The sequence below is a fragment of the Rana temporaria genome, chromosome 1, assembly GCF_905171775.1.
Source record: "Rana temporaria chromosome 1, aRanTem1.1, whole genome shotgun sequence".
In the NCBI taxonomy this organism is placed as follows: domain Eukaryota; kingdom Metazoa; phylum Chordata; class Amphibia; order Anura; family Ranidae; genus Rana; species Rana temporaria.
The window spans coordinates 267722160-267736578 of NC_053489.1; the positions used below are offsets into that span (position 1 = coordinate 267722160).

The following is a 14419-nucleotide window of genomic DNA, read 5'->3' on the forward strand; positions in this document are numbered from 1 at the left end:
AGGAACAAGGTAGCAGAAACTTAGGTCTGGTACCTCCTATGCATTTTTTTTATGTGCATTTTCAGTTTTGCAACAACACACTACAGGACATTTGACATGGTTTCCTATGGGTCACGTTCACATCTGTTTATTTTTTTACTTTTTTCAGTTTTTTGGTTGCATTAGATTCAATGGATCAAAAACATGTATTGAAAAACACAAAATGCACCCGGAATATGCAAACTGCAACTTGCATAGGTGTGACTTAGGCCTTCATGCTTTTAATTGAGACAAATACACGCCATAGAGCAGGGGTCTCAAACTGGTGGTGCTCCAGCTGTTGCAGCACTACAAGGCCCGTCATGCATCTGCCTGAGGGAGTCATGATTGTAACTGTCAGCCTTGCATGGCCTCATGGGACTTGTAGTTTTGCAACAGCTGGAGGGCTGCCAGTTTGAGACCCCTGCTATAGAGTGATATGCTTTGCTCAAAATCCTGATTTTTTTTTTAACCATGTCAAGGCTTAGACCACTTTCATACTTGGGCACTTTTCAGGCGCTTTCACTGTAAAAACGCCACCGAAAAAGCTCACAAAAACATATTTCCATTAAAATCAATGAATGCTTTCACACTGGGGCAGTGTGCTGGCAGGGCTGTGAAAAACTCCCCTCTCCATCGAAATGAATGGAAAGCTCTTCAAAAGCGCTTTAAAAGCACTCAGTGTTTTTACCTTACAGTTTAGAAGCGCCTCAGTGTGAAAGTGGCCCTAATTCCCTCCCTCTCACCACATTCTAGCTGTTTGCATACCTTCATGGTGCTTCCATGGCATTATCCAGTGTTTACAGCTAGTCTGACAAAAATAGTTCTCATTTATTTGCAAAGAGCTGCATATGGAGGATCTCCAGTTTTGATTTATAATCCCATTTTAAATTGGTGGTGCTCAGACACAGCCAGGGTTTAAGAGAGCATTGAGGGAGGATGCAGCAGTACAACAGAGTTAAATTGGAACTAAACTCATGAATTTAATTGTTAAAAAAAAAAAGTTACATTCCCAGAGTGTTGGGAAAGCTAACTGTCATATTTGCTTGCTGAGGGTTTAGTTCCGCTTTAAATAAGCTGCTGTTTGTGTGAGGGGAAGGTTAGCGAGTGTTTAGGTAAAAGTACACCTGTATTTTAACATTTACAGGTATATTTTTAAATGCTTATTGCTCTTTGGCTATAGAGGAGGTAAACGTGTCATCCTAATAAGCCCTGCTTTTGGATTAATTAATTCAGCACAGTCCTTGAATCTTAATGTGGACTGATGTGGAGATATCACAGGTTATTTATTTATTTTTGTTCCAGGGTGAGTTCCAAATCTTTTGGGAAGGCAGAAAGATTAGCTAAACAGTGTTCTTTAGTAAAATGGAGGCAAAATGCAAACGCTGCATATGTAGACTGCACAGAAATATAATCCCATTGTTTATGCTTGTGCTAGATGGATAACATGCAAATGTTTCTGGGGTCTATTGTTGATCCAAATCTCAGTTATAAGTTTTACTTGGTTTGCGTTTGAATAGGACATTGGCTTGTTGATTGTGCTAATGGAGTTAAGATTTCCCAAAATGTTTACAGAACCAGTTTATTTGTATGTTAGGATTTCATCCAAAAGAGATAGTGGGAAACAAGACTTGGTTAACCCCTTTTGTTAAATCTTAAAGGGACATCTGACCTGTTGAAAAAGGGACTCTATTGTAGGCCTCTCTATTCTTTTTATTCTCACGAACCAGACACAGATTTTACCAAGTTTCTCAATCTACGTTTTATTGCAAAAGAAAATGGGCAGTTAACATGCTCGAGTGCTACACTGAAAATGCCCAAGCGACATTAATTTTTAGAATATTTCTGAAAAATCCCTGACCATAAGCCTCAGCGGTGGGAAACAACATGCACTTGTGCACTTCCCTCCTCTGCCCCATTACTTTGGCCTTTATGTTTGAATTGGCTGACTCAAAACAAGAGTATTCAGAGATGCTAAATTGATCAACAAAAGATTAGCCTGCATTGCAGCTCAGCCATTGTGGAGCCTTTTACTACATACAATGCTGAGGCATACCATAGAATGGAAAGCATTTTCTTGGACAAAAAGCTGGTTCCCTGTTCAAAACGGTTTGCAATTTAAGCTATGTGGTAAAACTGAAACTCCACTGAATTCTAAGGAGTACAGTCATTAAATAACTGAAGGGGGGGGGGGGAGGAGAAAAACTTTTACCTGACAAACTGGAGGTTTAATTGGAGATTGTTATAGTAAGTTTCACAAACCGTTCACGTTGGATTAGCAGCAGTAGAAGTGGCTCTCTCCTTTTTTCGTAAAGACTATTTTGTGGAAATTATCCCTTTTTTTTTTTTTTTTTCCTTCATTCGTTATTTTCTGGCTAATAGGCAGAGTATGTGTGCGCACGCTCGTTTTCTATTCCTCTCTATTCATAATTTTCAGTCACATGTTGCATTTTCTTATATACAAGTAATCTTTCAAGCCTTCTGTCTTCCTAACAATATAACCATTTTCTTTTCTCCAAACTAACACTGAATTGTGGAATACAGTATCTGAGGTAAATTCAAATATGTGTTACTAAATCCCACTGTTTTTGTCTTGCTGTTTGTCATTGTTTGGGCCTTGTAAATGCATGTTTTATACAGTTCTAATTGGAGGTCTTTTTAATTATGTGTAATATTCGATGGATAATGTACTTATTGTACTTGGTATATATATAAACTTATTAGGAAGATACTAAATTTGCTATTCTCCACCTTGCAGATACTTTTTTGCTGTCCTAGCAATATTAACCCTCCTTGGAGTTCTGAATGGATTGGTGCTGCTGCCAGTTCTCCTCTCGTTTTTTGGACCTTACCCTGAGGTAAGAATTTCCCTATTTACATTCTAATAAAAGTGCAGTTTTTGTGCTCAGGGATTAGTTGAACATGGCCCCGTGCTGGCCTCTTTCTAAAAGTGACAGTTGCTTGATTGTATCTGGTCCTCGTTCACACCATGTGCAGTTTTTCTGCTTTCTTTGAGCCTTTGCAGCACGCAAACCATCGTTCTATGTGCCATGTTCACACCACAACACTGGTATCAAAGTGTATGCAGTTTGTGGTTTTCTGCTAAAAAACAAACAAAAAAAAAACATAACATTGTGGCATAAACAGGGCAGACAAGATGCCCACGAAAACTGATGTCACTGTGCATGAAAACTGATGTAAACCTGTGTCTTTGCAAGTGGAATCTGCACGGCTTTTCCACAGTATTTTTGCACATATTGTGTGAACGAGGCCTTGGCCAAATCATTGAAAGCCAGACAAAGGTGATTTATTGCCTCTTCACTAGCTCTAGATCAGCGAATCAAACGTTCTGAATGTTGAAGTATTGTAGCCCAAATAATCAAATGTTTTAAGAAAAAAAAAGTAATGTATTAAGATGAGGTATTTAACCGTAATATACTTGTTTAAAAAAAAACAGGTCTCCCCTATTGATGGAAGAGACCGGCTACCTACACCTTGCTTGGTTCCTCCACAAAGTATTGTGAAGTTTCCAGTGTTCACACGACAAGCACATACAGGATCCGATTCTTCAGACTCTGAGTCCGGTTCTCAGACAACAGTATCTGGCATCAGTGAGGAGCTTCGTCAGTATGAGGCTCAACAGTCAGCTGGAGTACCACCTCATCAAGTTATGGTGGAGGCTACAAGAAACCCAGTCTTCCCTAGGTGTTCTGTGAGTATTACAGTTTGGAATTTGCGTAATATGTCTGTGGTCACCTTTGTATTTTTATCTCAGTACTGTTGTTTATTTTAAGACCATCATTATTATTATACAGGTTTTATATAGCGACAACAGTTTGCACAGCGTTTAACAAAATAAAGGCAGACATTACAGTTACACTACAATTTGGTACAAGAGAAATCGGAGGGCCCTACTCATTAGAACTTACAATCTAAAAACGAAGGGTCAATTGATACAAAAGGTATTGGCTGTGAGGGATGAGCTAATGGAGGAAGAAAAACAGTGTTAGTTGGAAGCAGGAAGAGTTTTCAGTGATCGTCTAAATATGGATACATTAGGGGGACAATCGGACAGATTGGGGGAGTTCCAAAGGATGGGAGGAGCTCTGGAGAAATCCTGGAGGCGAGCATAGGTGGAGGTGACAAGGGCGCTAGAGAGCAGGAGGTCTTGGGAGGACCGAAGAGAGCGGCTTGGTTGGTATTTTGGGACTAGGTTAGTGATGTAGCTGGGAGCCGAGTTGTGGATGGCTTTGTAAATTATTGTTAGTAAGACCAGGGCATTAATATCGCCAGCATTATGCTAAGACCGTAAACCAGTGCACTGATGGAAAAGAGCGAAGGAAGGAGTGTTATTGACGTAGATGAAGCTGTTGTCTTTTAGTAAATTGTTTTCTTTATTTTCAAAGGTTGTTCAACCAGATACCAGACAGAGCCAGTCAAGTCAGAGGACGCAAGCTAATCAGGACTCCAGACCTCAGCAACAGTGGCGACCTAGTAGGAATCAGAGGTGGGAACCAAGGGATGGTTTGTGTCCACCTCCATACCGACCTCGTAAAGACGCTTTTGAAGCTTCTGCTGAGAAGCATAGTGGGACTAGTACCAGAGAACGCTCAGGGCAAAGACCCCACTTACAGAACAACAGGAAACCTGCTTTTGCTCCAGCAGGTGCTTCAGTGCCTTCATACTGCCAGCCTATTACTACTGTGACTGCATCTGCTTCAGTTACTGTAGCAGTTCATCCTTCTTTGTGTAGCCACAGTGCTCGTGGTAGCTACCCATTCTACAGTGGGTATCATGAAGATGAACATGGACCTTTCCAGGACCCTCATGTGCCTTCTAATGTGCGGTATGAAAAAAGGGACTCAAAAGTAGAAGTGATAGAACTGCAAGATTTTGAATGTGAAGAAAGAACACAAGGACATTTCTCAAAATAAGGTAAATTCACTTTTTTTTTTTAATGTCACTATGTCTGCGTTGTCTTTGAAACACTTGATTGACCACAATAAGTGTTTAAGTTGTCACTAGGACATATAGTGGTTGAATTGCCTCAGTTGGAATACAGATGGCAATTAAAACTTGGCAAAGAACTCTTTGTTGCAGTGACAGCTGTCTGGGGGGAGTTCCTTCACTTTGGAGAGATTTCATCTCCCTTCCTGTTATATCCTTGAGATAGAACGTGTAGGGAAATATAAAAAAAATGGACAACACGGCAAAAAATAAACTGGCATGTTTTAACTCTTATACACTTTAGATCCTGGACAAAATGTAGTAGAATAAGGGGGACACAAGGAGAAAAAGCGGATACAGAAATATTTTAGCGACATACTGTTTAGTCTAACTCAAGGTGCGATACCCTTTGCCAAGAGCCTTTATTATCTTGATTGACCGTAAACTTGTCACCTTCTCATAATGGCAATATTAAATGCATAGTTACCGATCAGCTTCCAGGCTTTTTGTCAAAGCTTAACTACTTGCCGACCGCCCACCGTCGTTATACGTCATCACTTTAGAGATGAATATCTCGGTAACGGTAGCAGCTGCTGCCACAATCGAGATATTCATCTCTTCTGTGGGCGGCCGTGTTAACGATAATGGCGGTCTCCGCGGCGAATCCGCCGCGAGATCGCCGTTATCGGTGGCGGGAGAGGGGCCCCCCCCCCTCCCGCCGCTGTTCCGCGCCCTCCGCCGCTTACCGGAGCCGTCGGTAGCGGCGGAGGAGATCGCGACCATCCGGATGGTGAGCGGGGACGAGACTGAAGGAAAAATCTCCTTCGCCCGTCCCCATAGCTCCGCTGGGCGGAAGTGACGTCAAAACGTCAGTCCCGCCCAGCGTCTTAAAGAAACATTTTTTTTTTTGTCATTTGAAAAAATGACATTTCCAAATTTTTTTTTTTTTTTTTGCATTTAAGCCTAAATATGAGATCTGAGGTCTTTTTGACCCCAGATCTCATATTTAAGAGGACCTGTCATGCTTTTTTCTATTACAAGGGATGTTTACATTCCTTGTAATAGGAATAAAAGTGATAATTTTTTTTTTTTTTTTTTTTTCAGTGTTAAAAATTGTAAAATAAATAAAAATAAATGCGAAAAGCAAAAAAAAAATTTTTTAAAGCGCCCCGTCCCGACGAGCTCGCGCGTAGAAGCGAACGTATACGCGAGTAGCGCCGACATATGAAAACGGTATTCAAACCACACAAGTGAGGTATCGCCGCGATCGTTAGAGCGAGAGCATTAATTTTAGCCCTAGGCCTACTCTGTAACTCAAAAAATGCAACCTGTAGAATTTTTTAAACGTCGCCTATCAAGATTTTTAAGGGTAAAAGTTTGACGCCATGCCACGAGCGGGCGAAATTTTTAAGCGTGACATGTTGGGTATCATTTTACTCGGCGTAACATTATCTTTCACAATATATAAAAAAATTGGGCCAAATTTATTGTTGTCTTATTTTTTCATTTAAAAAAGTGATTTTTTTCAAAAAAAAGTGCGCTTGTAAGACCGCTGCGCAAATACGGTGTGACAAAAAGTATTGCAATGACTTCCATTTTATTCTCTAGGGTGTTAGAAAAAAAAAAATATATAATGTTTGGGGGTTTTAAGTAATTTTCTAGCAAAAAAAAATGGTTTTGTCTCGTAAACACCGACTCTGAAAAACAGGCCCGGGGCTAAAGTGGTTAATGGAACAAGCTGAAGTTAGAAGTTGATTGGCTACCGTGCACAACTGCGCCAAATTTTGCACTCTCCGGTTTTAGTAAGTCAGACCCATAGCCTTCATTTCAACCACTATGGCAAGGCATACATATAATGTAGGAGCTGCATCAACGGAGTCCAATCCAAAAAAAGTAACCCCCCACGCACTTATACACTGCATAACTGTCGTAAAGCACACATTAAATGTCAGTCTGGCAGAACTTTAATGCATTTCATGCATTAGCACTTCATCATAATGTATAATATCTGCCCACAGCACACTGTTTAGTCATAAAATGTAGCATTACACTTTATTTTACGGCTCTGTTATTATTTGCTCAGCTTTTAACCACTTCATTACTGGGCACTTAAACCCCCTTCTTGCCCAGACCAATTTTCAGCTTTCAGCACTGATGTGTTTTGAATGACAATTGCGCGGTCATACAACACTGTACCCAAATTATATTTTTATCATTTTTTTCCCACAAATGGAGCTTTCTTTTGGTGGTATTTGATCATCTCTGCGAAGTTTTTTTTTTTGTGCTATAAACAAAAAAAGACAGAATTTTGAAAAAAAAAAAAAAAACAATATTTTTTACTTTTTGTTGTTCTATCCCAATTTTATTTTATTTGTTTATATTTTTTTCCTCGGTTTAGGCCGATACGTATTCTTCTACATATTTTTGTTAAAAAAAAAATCGCAATAAGCATATATTGATTGGTTTGCGCAAAAGTTATAGCACCTACAAAATAGGGGATAGATTTATGATTTATTTTTTACTAGTAATGGCGGCGATCTGCTTTTTATTTTTTATTTTTTTTATTTATTTTTTTTATTGTCAGGCCTGCGATATTACGGCGGACATATCGGACACTTTTGACACAATTTTGGGACCATTCACATTTATACAGCGATCAGTGCTATAAAAATGCACTAATTACTGGCACTAACACTAGGGGGTGAGGAAGGGGTTAAATGTATTCCCTGGGTGTGTTCTAACTGTGTGGGAGGGGGACTGACTGGGGGAGGTGACCGATGCTGTGTCCCCATGTACAAGGAACACAGATCGGTCTCCTCTCTCCCTGACAGGACGTGGAGCTCTGTATTTACACACAGAGCTCCACGTCCCTGCTGTCACCGCCGATCGCGGGTACCTGGCGGACATCGCGGCCGTCAGGCACATGCATCGGCTTCTCAGCCATGCGCCAGGCACAGTGTTTCCCCGCTGCACGCCCCCAGCGGCGCACACGGGGAATGTAAATAGCAGGACGTCCAGGGACGTCCACCCGGCACTTGAGAACTGCGCTGTGGACGTCTTTCATCTATAGCGTGGCCCTCTAGTGGTTAATCAATATCTGCTTAGGGCCTCGTGTACATGTATGTAATTGTATTGTAACATGTATGGCCAACAAATATAAAAATATTCATTATCCACCTCTCCTGTCAGGTATGATTCTGTTTGCTTTGCTGAAATGCAAATCTAATATATATTATTTATTTATTTTTTTCCTTTTCTTTCCCAGAGTCCACACATTCTGAATTATCGATGGCCAAAGATGGGACAAAATTTCCAGACTGTTTAATGAAAGCTGCTGGAGGTTTTATATAATGGACATGCTGCATCAGGACAACAGTTCATTGTTACTGTAAACTATTGTACAAATGTGTTAAATATTGTTTAAAAATATTTAAAAGGTGTATAAATATGTAATATACAGAAAATTGTGTAAAGTTAGTATAACGGTGGAGTTTCCCGACTCCTTTTTAACAGATGGGGCAAAGCAGATTTGCCCTCTCTACTTAATGTACAGGATCTGAGTCACATTTTAAATAATCTAGATACAAGAATCAGCATTATTTGTTTTCTGCTGCTTAAATATTGTATAATGGACTTGTATAATTTCTATGCAAATATTGCTTATATATTAGGTGTTTATATGTGTAAAAGGTTTGTGTTTTGATGTTTAATGTTCATATCACAACCCTGTGGTAGTATGTTGCTGATCATTTCAAACACGCTATGCGTGAGTATTTTCTATTCTTTTCAGACAGACAGATATGAAGAATTTGTCTTAGCTGATGTTGTTCCTTGCCTGTCCTTGTGTGCACCTGTCTCATGTGATAACTTACTGTACAGTCTGTCCCACTGTGCATAGTCTTGGTGTGCTTATGTACAACCTGCAAAGTCTCCTCTCCATCATGAGCACTTACTAAAGGACTTACATCCTCATTGGCAAAAAAAAAGTGAGCTCTCACTTCCACTTATGTCTTTTTTATGAGGTGGGGTTTGGCAATATTTGGCATTCTCACTGCTGTTAATGGCAAGCTCCTGTTGTGCTTAGACAGTTGCATTGATCGGCCATCACCTCCATTTACACTCCAGTAAGTGGTATGCCAAACATTGCCTTTCCCTTCTTGTAAGTGAAAGCACTTCAATGAATAGGGGAGAACTTTGTTGTACTCATTTTATATGGCTTATGATACCCACTCTTTATGTTGGTGCTAATATTCTGTTTTGTGTTTCTTGTCTCTAAACAAAATGTAAAAGTTTTCCCTATCTACCTCCCTTCCTCTTTTACATACATAGATATGTTTGTTCAGAGTTTACCTTTATGCTATTAATTTAATTCAAATATTAAGATTTATTTTCTTTTTTTTTTTTGTAATACTTTGATATACTGTATGATTTCTTCCTGTCCCATTGTGGGGTTGCAGTGCATTACATTGCATGCTGCTTTGTCATAGAAGAAGTTTTATTTGAGATACTTAAATCATTAAGGCACTTGTTTTAAAAAAAAAAAAAAAAACCTAACCTGAAATACATGGCTGCCTTTTCTTATTATAAGCTATTGTTACATAAGCACACTGAGACCTCCATAAATATCTGTGTTCAGATCACTGCCATCAATGCAGATTGCAACTGCCATTGACAGTACAAACATTGCCCTGTGTGCTTGCAGTGTAATAACCGCATAGCACTAATATGTATGTGTTTCAAGCTAAACCATATGACACAACCTGAAAAACTACCTTCACCCCACTAATCGGCATACATAGCACAGTGATGCTCAAACTTCCTGTGGTTTCTTTCATTCATCTAAGATCAAAGCTGGCATTCTTTTAGGTGATCAAATGCTCCATTCTCTCTTCATAAGATTACGATCAAGTTCCAGTCTAGGGGAGAACATTCCAATACTGAAAACTGGGATACTTTTAAACCCCCCCACACTCCCTATTTGACAAAACCCAGCATCGATTCTATTAAGCTTCACTGTTGTTGTTTTTTTTCAACATTCAGATTTAATGCAAAAAAAAAAAGGCAGTCTGTGGGGTTGATTTACTAAAGGAACAGAGCATGTTCACTTTGTACAGGAATTAAATTTAGCTTGGTGGATGTCACTTTACATAGACTATACAATGTGCAAGGGAAATTAAAAAAATAAAACATTTAAGTTGATTTTTTTTTTTCTTGTAAGCCCTGGATCACATTGATGCAAATTGACATGTCAAATCACATGCCAAATCGACGGCAATTGCTGGCAGCGTCCGAATCGGCACAACGCCACATTCGCGGCACCGCACAGATTCCAAATGTATTTTCTGTACTACTTTTGGCGATTTTGGGGTGTGATTTTTGTTTTCGCACAGATGTCTCTGAAATCGTGAGTTCAGCACAATTTCATTCCCACAGTCAATGTGAATTAAGGCTAAATGATTGAAGTTAGAGCTTCATCTCATTCACTTGGCTAAGGAAAATTCCAGTGCAAAGTGAACGGCCTATATTGCTTTAGTAAATGAACCCCCTATAGGTTCCTAATGTATATGCTGTGCATTTAAATTATGTAGATTTCACTGCATACCGGCCAGTTTCATTGTGCTTTGATTGTTTCCTTGCAGCAGACACATTCCCTTTTTAAAGATGTGTTAATGTAAAAGCTTTAAGAATGTTGGCTCATAAAATAGGCTAGAGTTATACCCTTTTGACTATCATGTGAAGGAGGGCATATATCTCATGTTTTCTAGGTGGGCAAGAAATGCTGCAAGAGGTAAAAGACCCCACCAAATTTCTCTGTACTTTCAGTTCAGAAGATATTTTATGAAGCTGGCATTTTCAATTTCAGTTATTACTCTATATACTCATATTTCAAAGTCTGGGGCTGATTTACTAAGTGAATTGAAAACCTTTGCACAATAAATTGTGTAAATATGCAATTATCCAGTTGTTCGGTGGAAATTTGGTATTCACCTGATTGGGTATTTGATGTGAAGATTTTCACAGTCATTGCCACACTGTATAGCCTGGTTGATGACCCCGCTATTTACTACTGCGTCTTTGCAGATTCCTGTGTCACCCGCCTGCTTATTGGACTATGAAAAAGGCTTATCACTCTGATGAGGTCCACCCTGTGCTCACCTCCTGCAGCTCAAACCACCTGAAAACCTGTCGAATTACAGCAGCATTTTGTCCAACTGCCTCACCGTATTTAACTTCCCATTCCCCGATTTCTGCTGCACAGGTGGCAGGGCAAAACATATAAAGCTAGATACCAGGCAGCTACATAGGAGCAGTGTTTTAAAACTGGTGTTCCACCTCAAGGAGAAGCAGGAGACAAATACAGGGTCGGCTTCTGAAAATGCTACTTCACTGGCTTTTATACATTGCATGCAGTAAGTGAAGTGTGTTTTTTGTGTTTTAAGGTCAATGAGTTGATGAGGAACAAAGATTAGCATATCAGCCAGGAAAGTAGCAAAAAATAAAGATAGGTTGTCCTTGCCTACCTCACTTTCTGAAAAGTGATGTCAGCAAGGACAAATTACTTTTTTTTTTTTTTCTCTGTAAGGTTCTCATTTACCTGTTGGGACATTAATTTGTTGATCAGTTAAGCATTCCTAAATGTAAATCTGAAAGCATCACTGTGCTATCATGCCATACCTGCAGTGGTACAATATACTAGTGCCTTTCATTGCTCATCCCTCCAAGTACCACACTACATTCTTACACTGCCAAATATCTTCCCTCTCCCTTGTTAGTGTGTCTGCTGCCTTCTGCACAGTATAGACTTTATATATCTCCTATAGTCACATTGGCAAAGGGAGAAACTTAGCTGGCAAATATTTTTTTGTTCCTTTTTTTTATTTTTTTATATTTATATTTTTGTATATTAAGAATGTTCTTACAGTATTTGTCATGCCAGTTTATAACAAAACAATGCAGGGATTTTTTTTTCTTTTAATTTCTATTGGAAAGACTATTACAGCTATGGGCTACTTTTTAATTGAATTTCTATTTGTATAGAGTGCTTACTAATGTTAAATAGGAGAGAATATATAACATTTACAATAAAGACTCATAGCTTTCTAGATTAAGGAGTTAAAAAGGAAAAATATTCAAACTGGGTCTCATTCCAGCCTTTTTATGGCAGGCATGAGTTTTTGTGTCATTTCATTTACAAAGATAAACATATGCCATATAATTTATTTATATGAAAATTTATTTTTGTAGTGTACATAGTAGTCATCAAGTCTTTTTTGACAAAAGTATATTTTTAAAAGAGTTTATATGTATTGATACCATTTGTGAGACATGGAACTTGAGTACAGTGCACACTTTTTAAACTACGCCAGACAAAATACTGCTTAGCCCCTTCATGACTATGGGTTGGCCACCTACATGCATAGGGGGTTGCTAGACCATTCCATCAGAGAACGGGTTAACCACAGACCGAGAAAGACCATTATAACTCACTATACCGAATGTGTTTCATTGTTTGTGAACTAGTGTGGTTTACATTTCAAACGTTGGAAATAAAAATTTGTACAAAATCTCTAAATAATAATGTTCGAACACTGATAGAATTTCTAACCTGAATAAAAATTATCATAACTTATATGTGATGTATTTTTGATTTTGTGTTTTTTTTTCCGTTTTTTAGAGTGAAGTTTTATTGTAGTACAGTACAATATGTATAGATTTGCATTGAAAATCCATAAAGTGGAAATAACAAGCTAAAATTGAAAAGAGCACTGGCTCCCCAAAACACTAATGACCTGTGGTTTTGATCTTTTCAAGATTGGGTGATTTCACTAAATATCCACAAATGGTAGTTTTCTACTATCTATGTATCTATACATCTGGCAAGTGAGAGAGAGTGTGTGTGTGTGTGTTATAAGGAGAGGGGAGGATTTTTATTTTTTCTAAATGAATGTAGAACTATGGTCAAATTATTATTAAAACACGTGTTTTCTAAGAACCCCGTGAAACAAAGTACCTGCTAATCCTTTCAGTAGAACCATTGGATAGCCGCTTTGATAGGGTGACAATGGGGGTTATTTACTAAAGGCAAATCCACTTTGCCCTTGCTGTAAATCTGAGGGGGACATGCAAGGAAAATAAAAAAAAAAACAGCATTTTAGCTTACACATGATTGGATGATAAAATCAGCAGAGCTTCCCCTCGTTTCAGATGTACCCCTCAGATTTACAGCGACTGCATTTCCAAGTTCACTTTGCACTTGTAGTGCAAAGTGGATTTTTCTTTCGTAAATAACCCCCAATGTCCTGCCTTCTGCTGTCAAATTACTGCAGTATTGTCACCATTTCAGCTGCTAAAATGTTGGCACTATTGATAACCCAATCAGTGAAGAGTCATGCCCAGCCCCCCATCCACTCCCCTTTACATAAATATTTATGTAAATCTGCAAGCGCTAACTGAAATTATAAAAAAAATGGTGCTGCCCAGCCCTTCTAGTAGGGTGTGGGTGAATGTGTAGCGCTACGTGTAAGTGAAATATGAAAAAAAAAAAAAAAACACCAAATGATGTATACTCAACAGAGTATAACTATAACCTAATAATGTTCAGTCCACATGAAAACAATCAGTCCATGTAGAAATTCAATGTAATAAATTGTCCATCGTGTGTGGATAACGTATTAAAGATTTCATGAGATTGAATAAACCATCCCAACGATAAACTTCAGATGAGAGATGTAATTCAGACTGTGCTTACCGGAACTGTTGGACCCAACTGTCGTACGACAACAGGTCAATCGAGTCTAAGGTGTCCAACCAGCTGTGCACTGGGACTGTCAACGAGGATCCAAGAAGTGGGGTGCATCTCCTTGGTGTCCAGAAGACGTCAACTCAAGGTAAGGTCAATAGGCCCTGTTCCTCAGCTGGACGTGACTCCAATGGAAGTGTCAAAACCATAGAAAAACTGTGGAGATCCACCAACCATCTGAAAACATCTTGATTCAGGCAAGCAACAACCCGTGGTGGGGACCAATTGGAGACACTCAAAACTTTTCCTCCACAGAGCATGCAAAGAAAATAAAAAATGGGCTCTGATCATGCAGGTCAACAAAAGAAGGTTTTAATGATAAAAACCAACATACACGTTAAAAAGGTGATCACAGTTCAAAAATTCATAGAAGCAATATGGGGAGCGGTGTACCTGGCCTGAAGCGTTTCCTTCCAAGAAGGACTTCTACTGGGGCATCAACCTGTTACCCCATTTTGCACAAATCTATATAATAAACATGCAAGGCCATAATCGGTGACCAGCCAATCACACGAAATTGCATTGATAAAATTCATGATTGGTCAGGAGCTGGTCACATGATAAACCAAAGTTAATATTCTCAGCTCTCAAGCCTATATATTTGTAGAGATGTAAAGTCCTTCCTGGTTCAAACATGACTCATGAATCAAACCA

At 39.0% G+C, this 14419-nt stretch overlaps 1 protein-coding gene across 4 annotated transcripts in view; it reads left to right on the top strand.

Annotated features, from left to right (window-relative positions):
* PTCH1 (patched 1) overlaps nucleotides 1-12602 on the top strand; it is a 140344-nt gene extending 127742 nt beyond the window's left edge. For 3 of the 4 annotated variants that reach the window (XM_040355478.1, XM_040355477.1, XM_040355479.1), the window contains 4 exons: nucleotides 2777-2876; nucleotides 3476-3730; nucleotides 4425-4953; nucleotides 8231-12602. In XM_040355478.1, coding sequence (XP_040211412.1) covers nucleotides 2777-2876; nucleotides 3476-3730; nucleotides 4425-4952 — 883 coding nt within the window. In that variant the 3' untranslated portion in view covers nucleotide 4953; nucleotides 8231-12602. Of the gene's footprint in view, nucleotides 1-2562; nucleotides 2571-2776; nucleotides 2877-3475; nucleotides 3731-4424; nucleotides 4954-8230 lie in introns of those variants that run through there. The other variant, XM_040355480.1, reaches the window with a different exon arrangement.
* Nucleotides 12603-14419: the final 1817 nt, after the last annotated feature.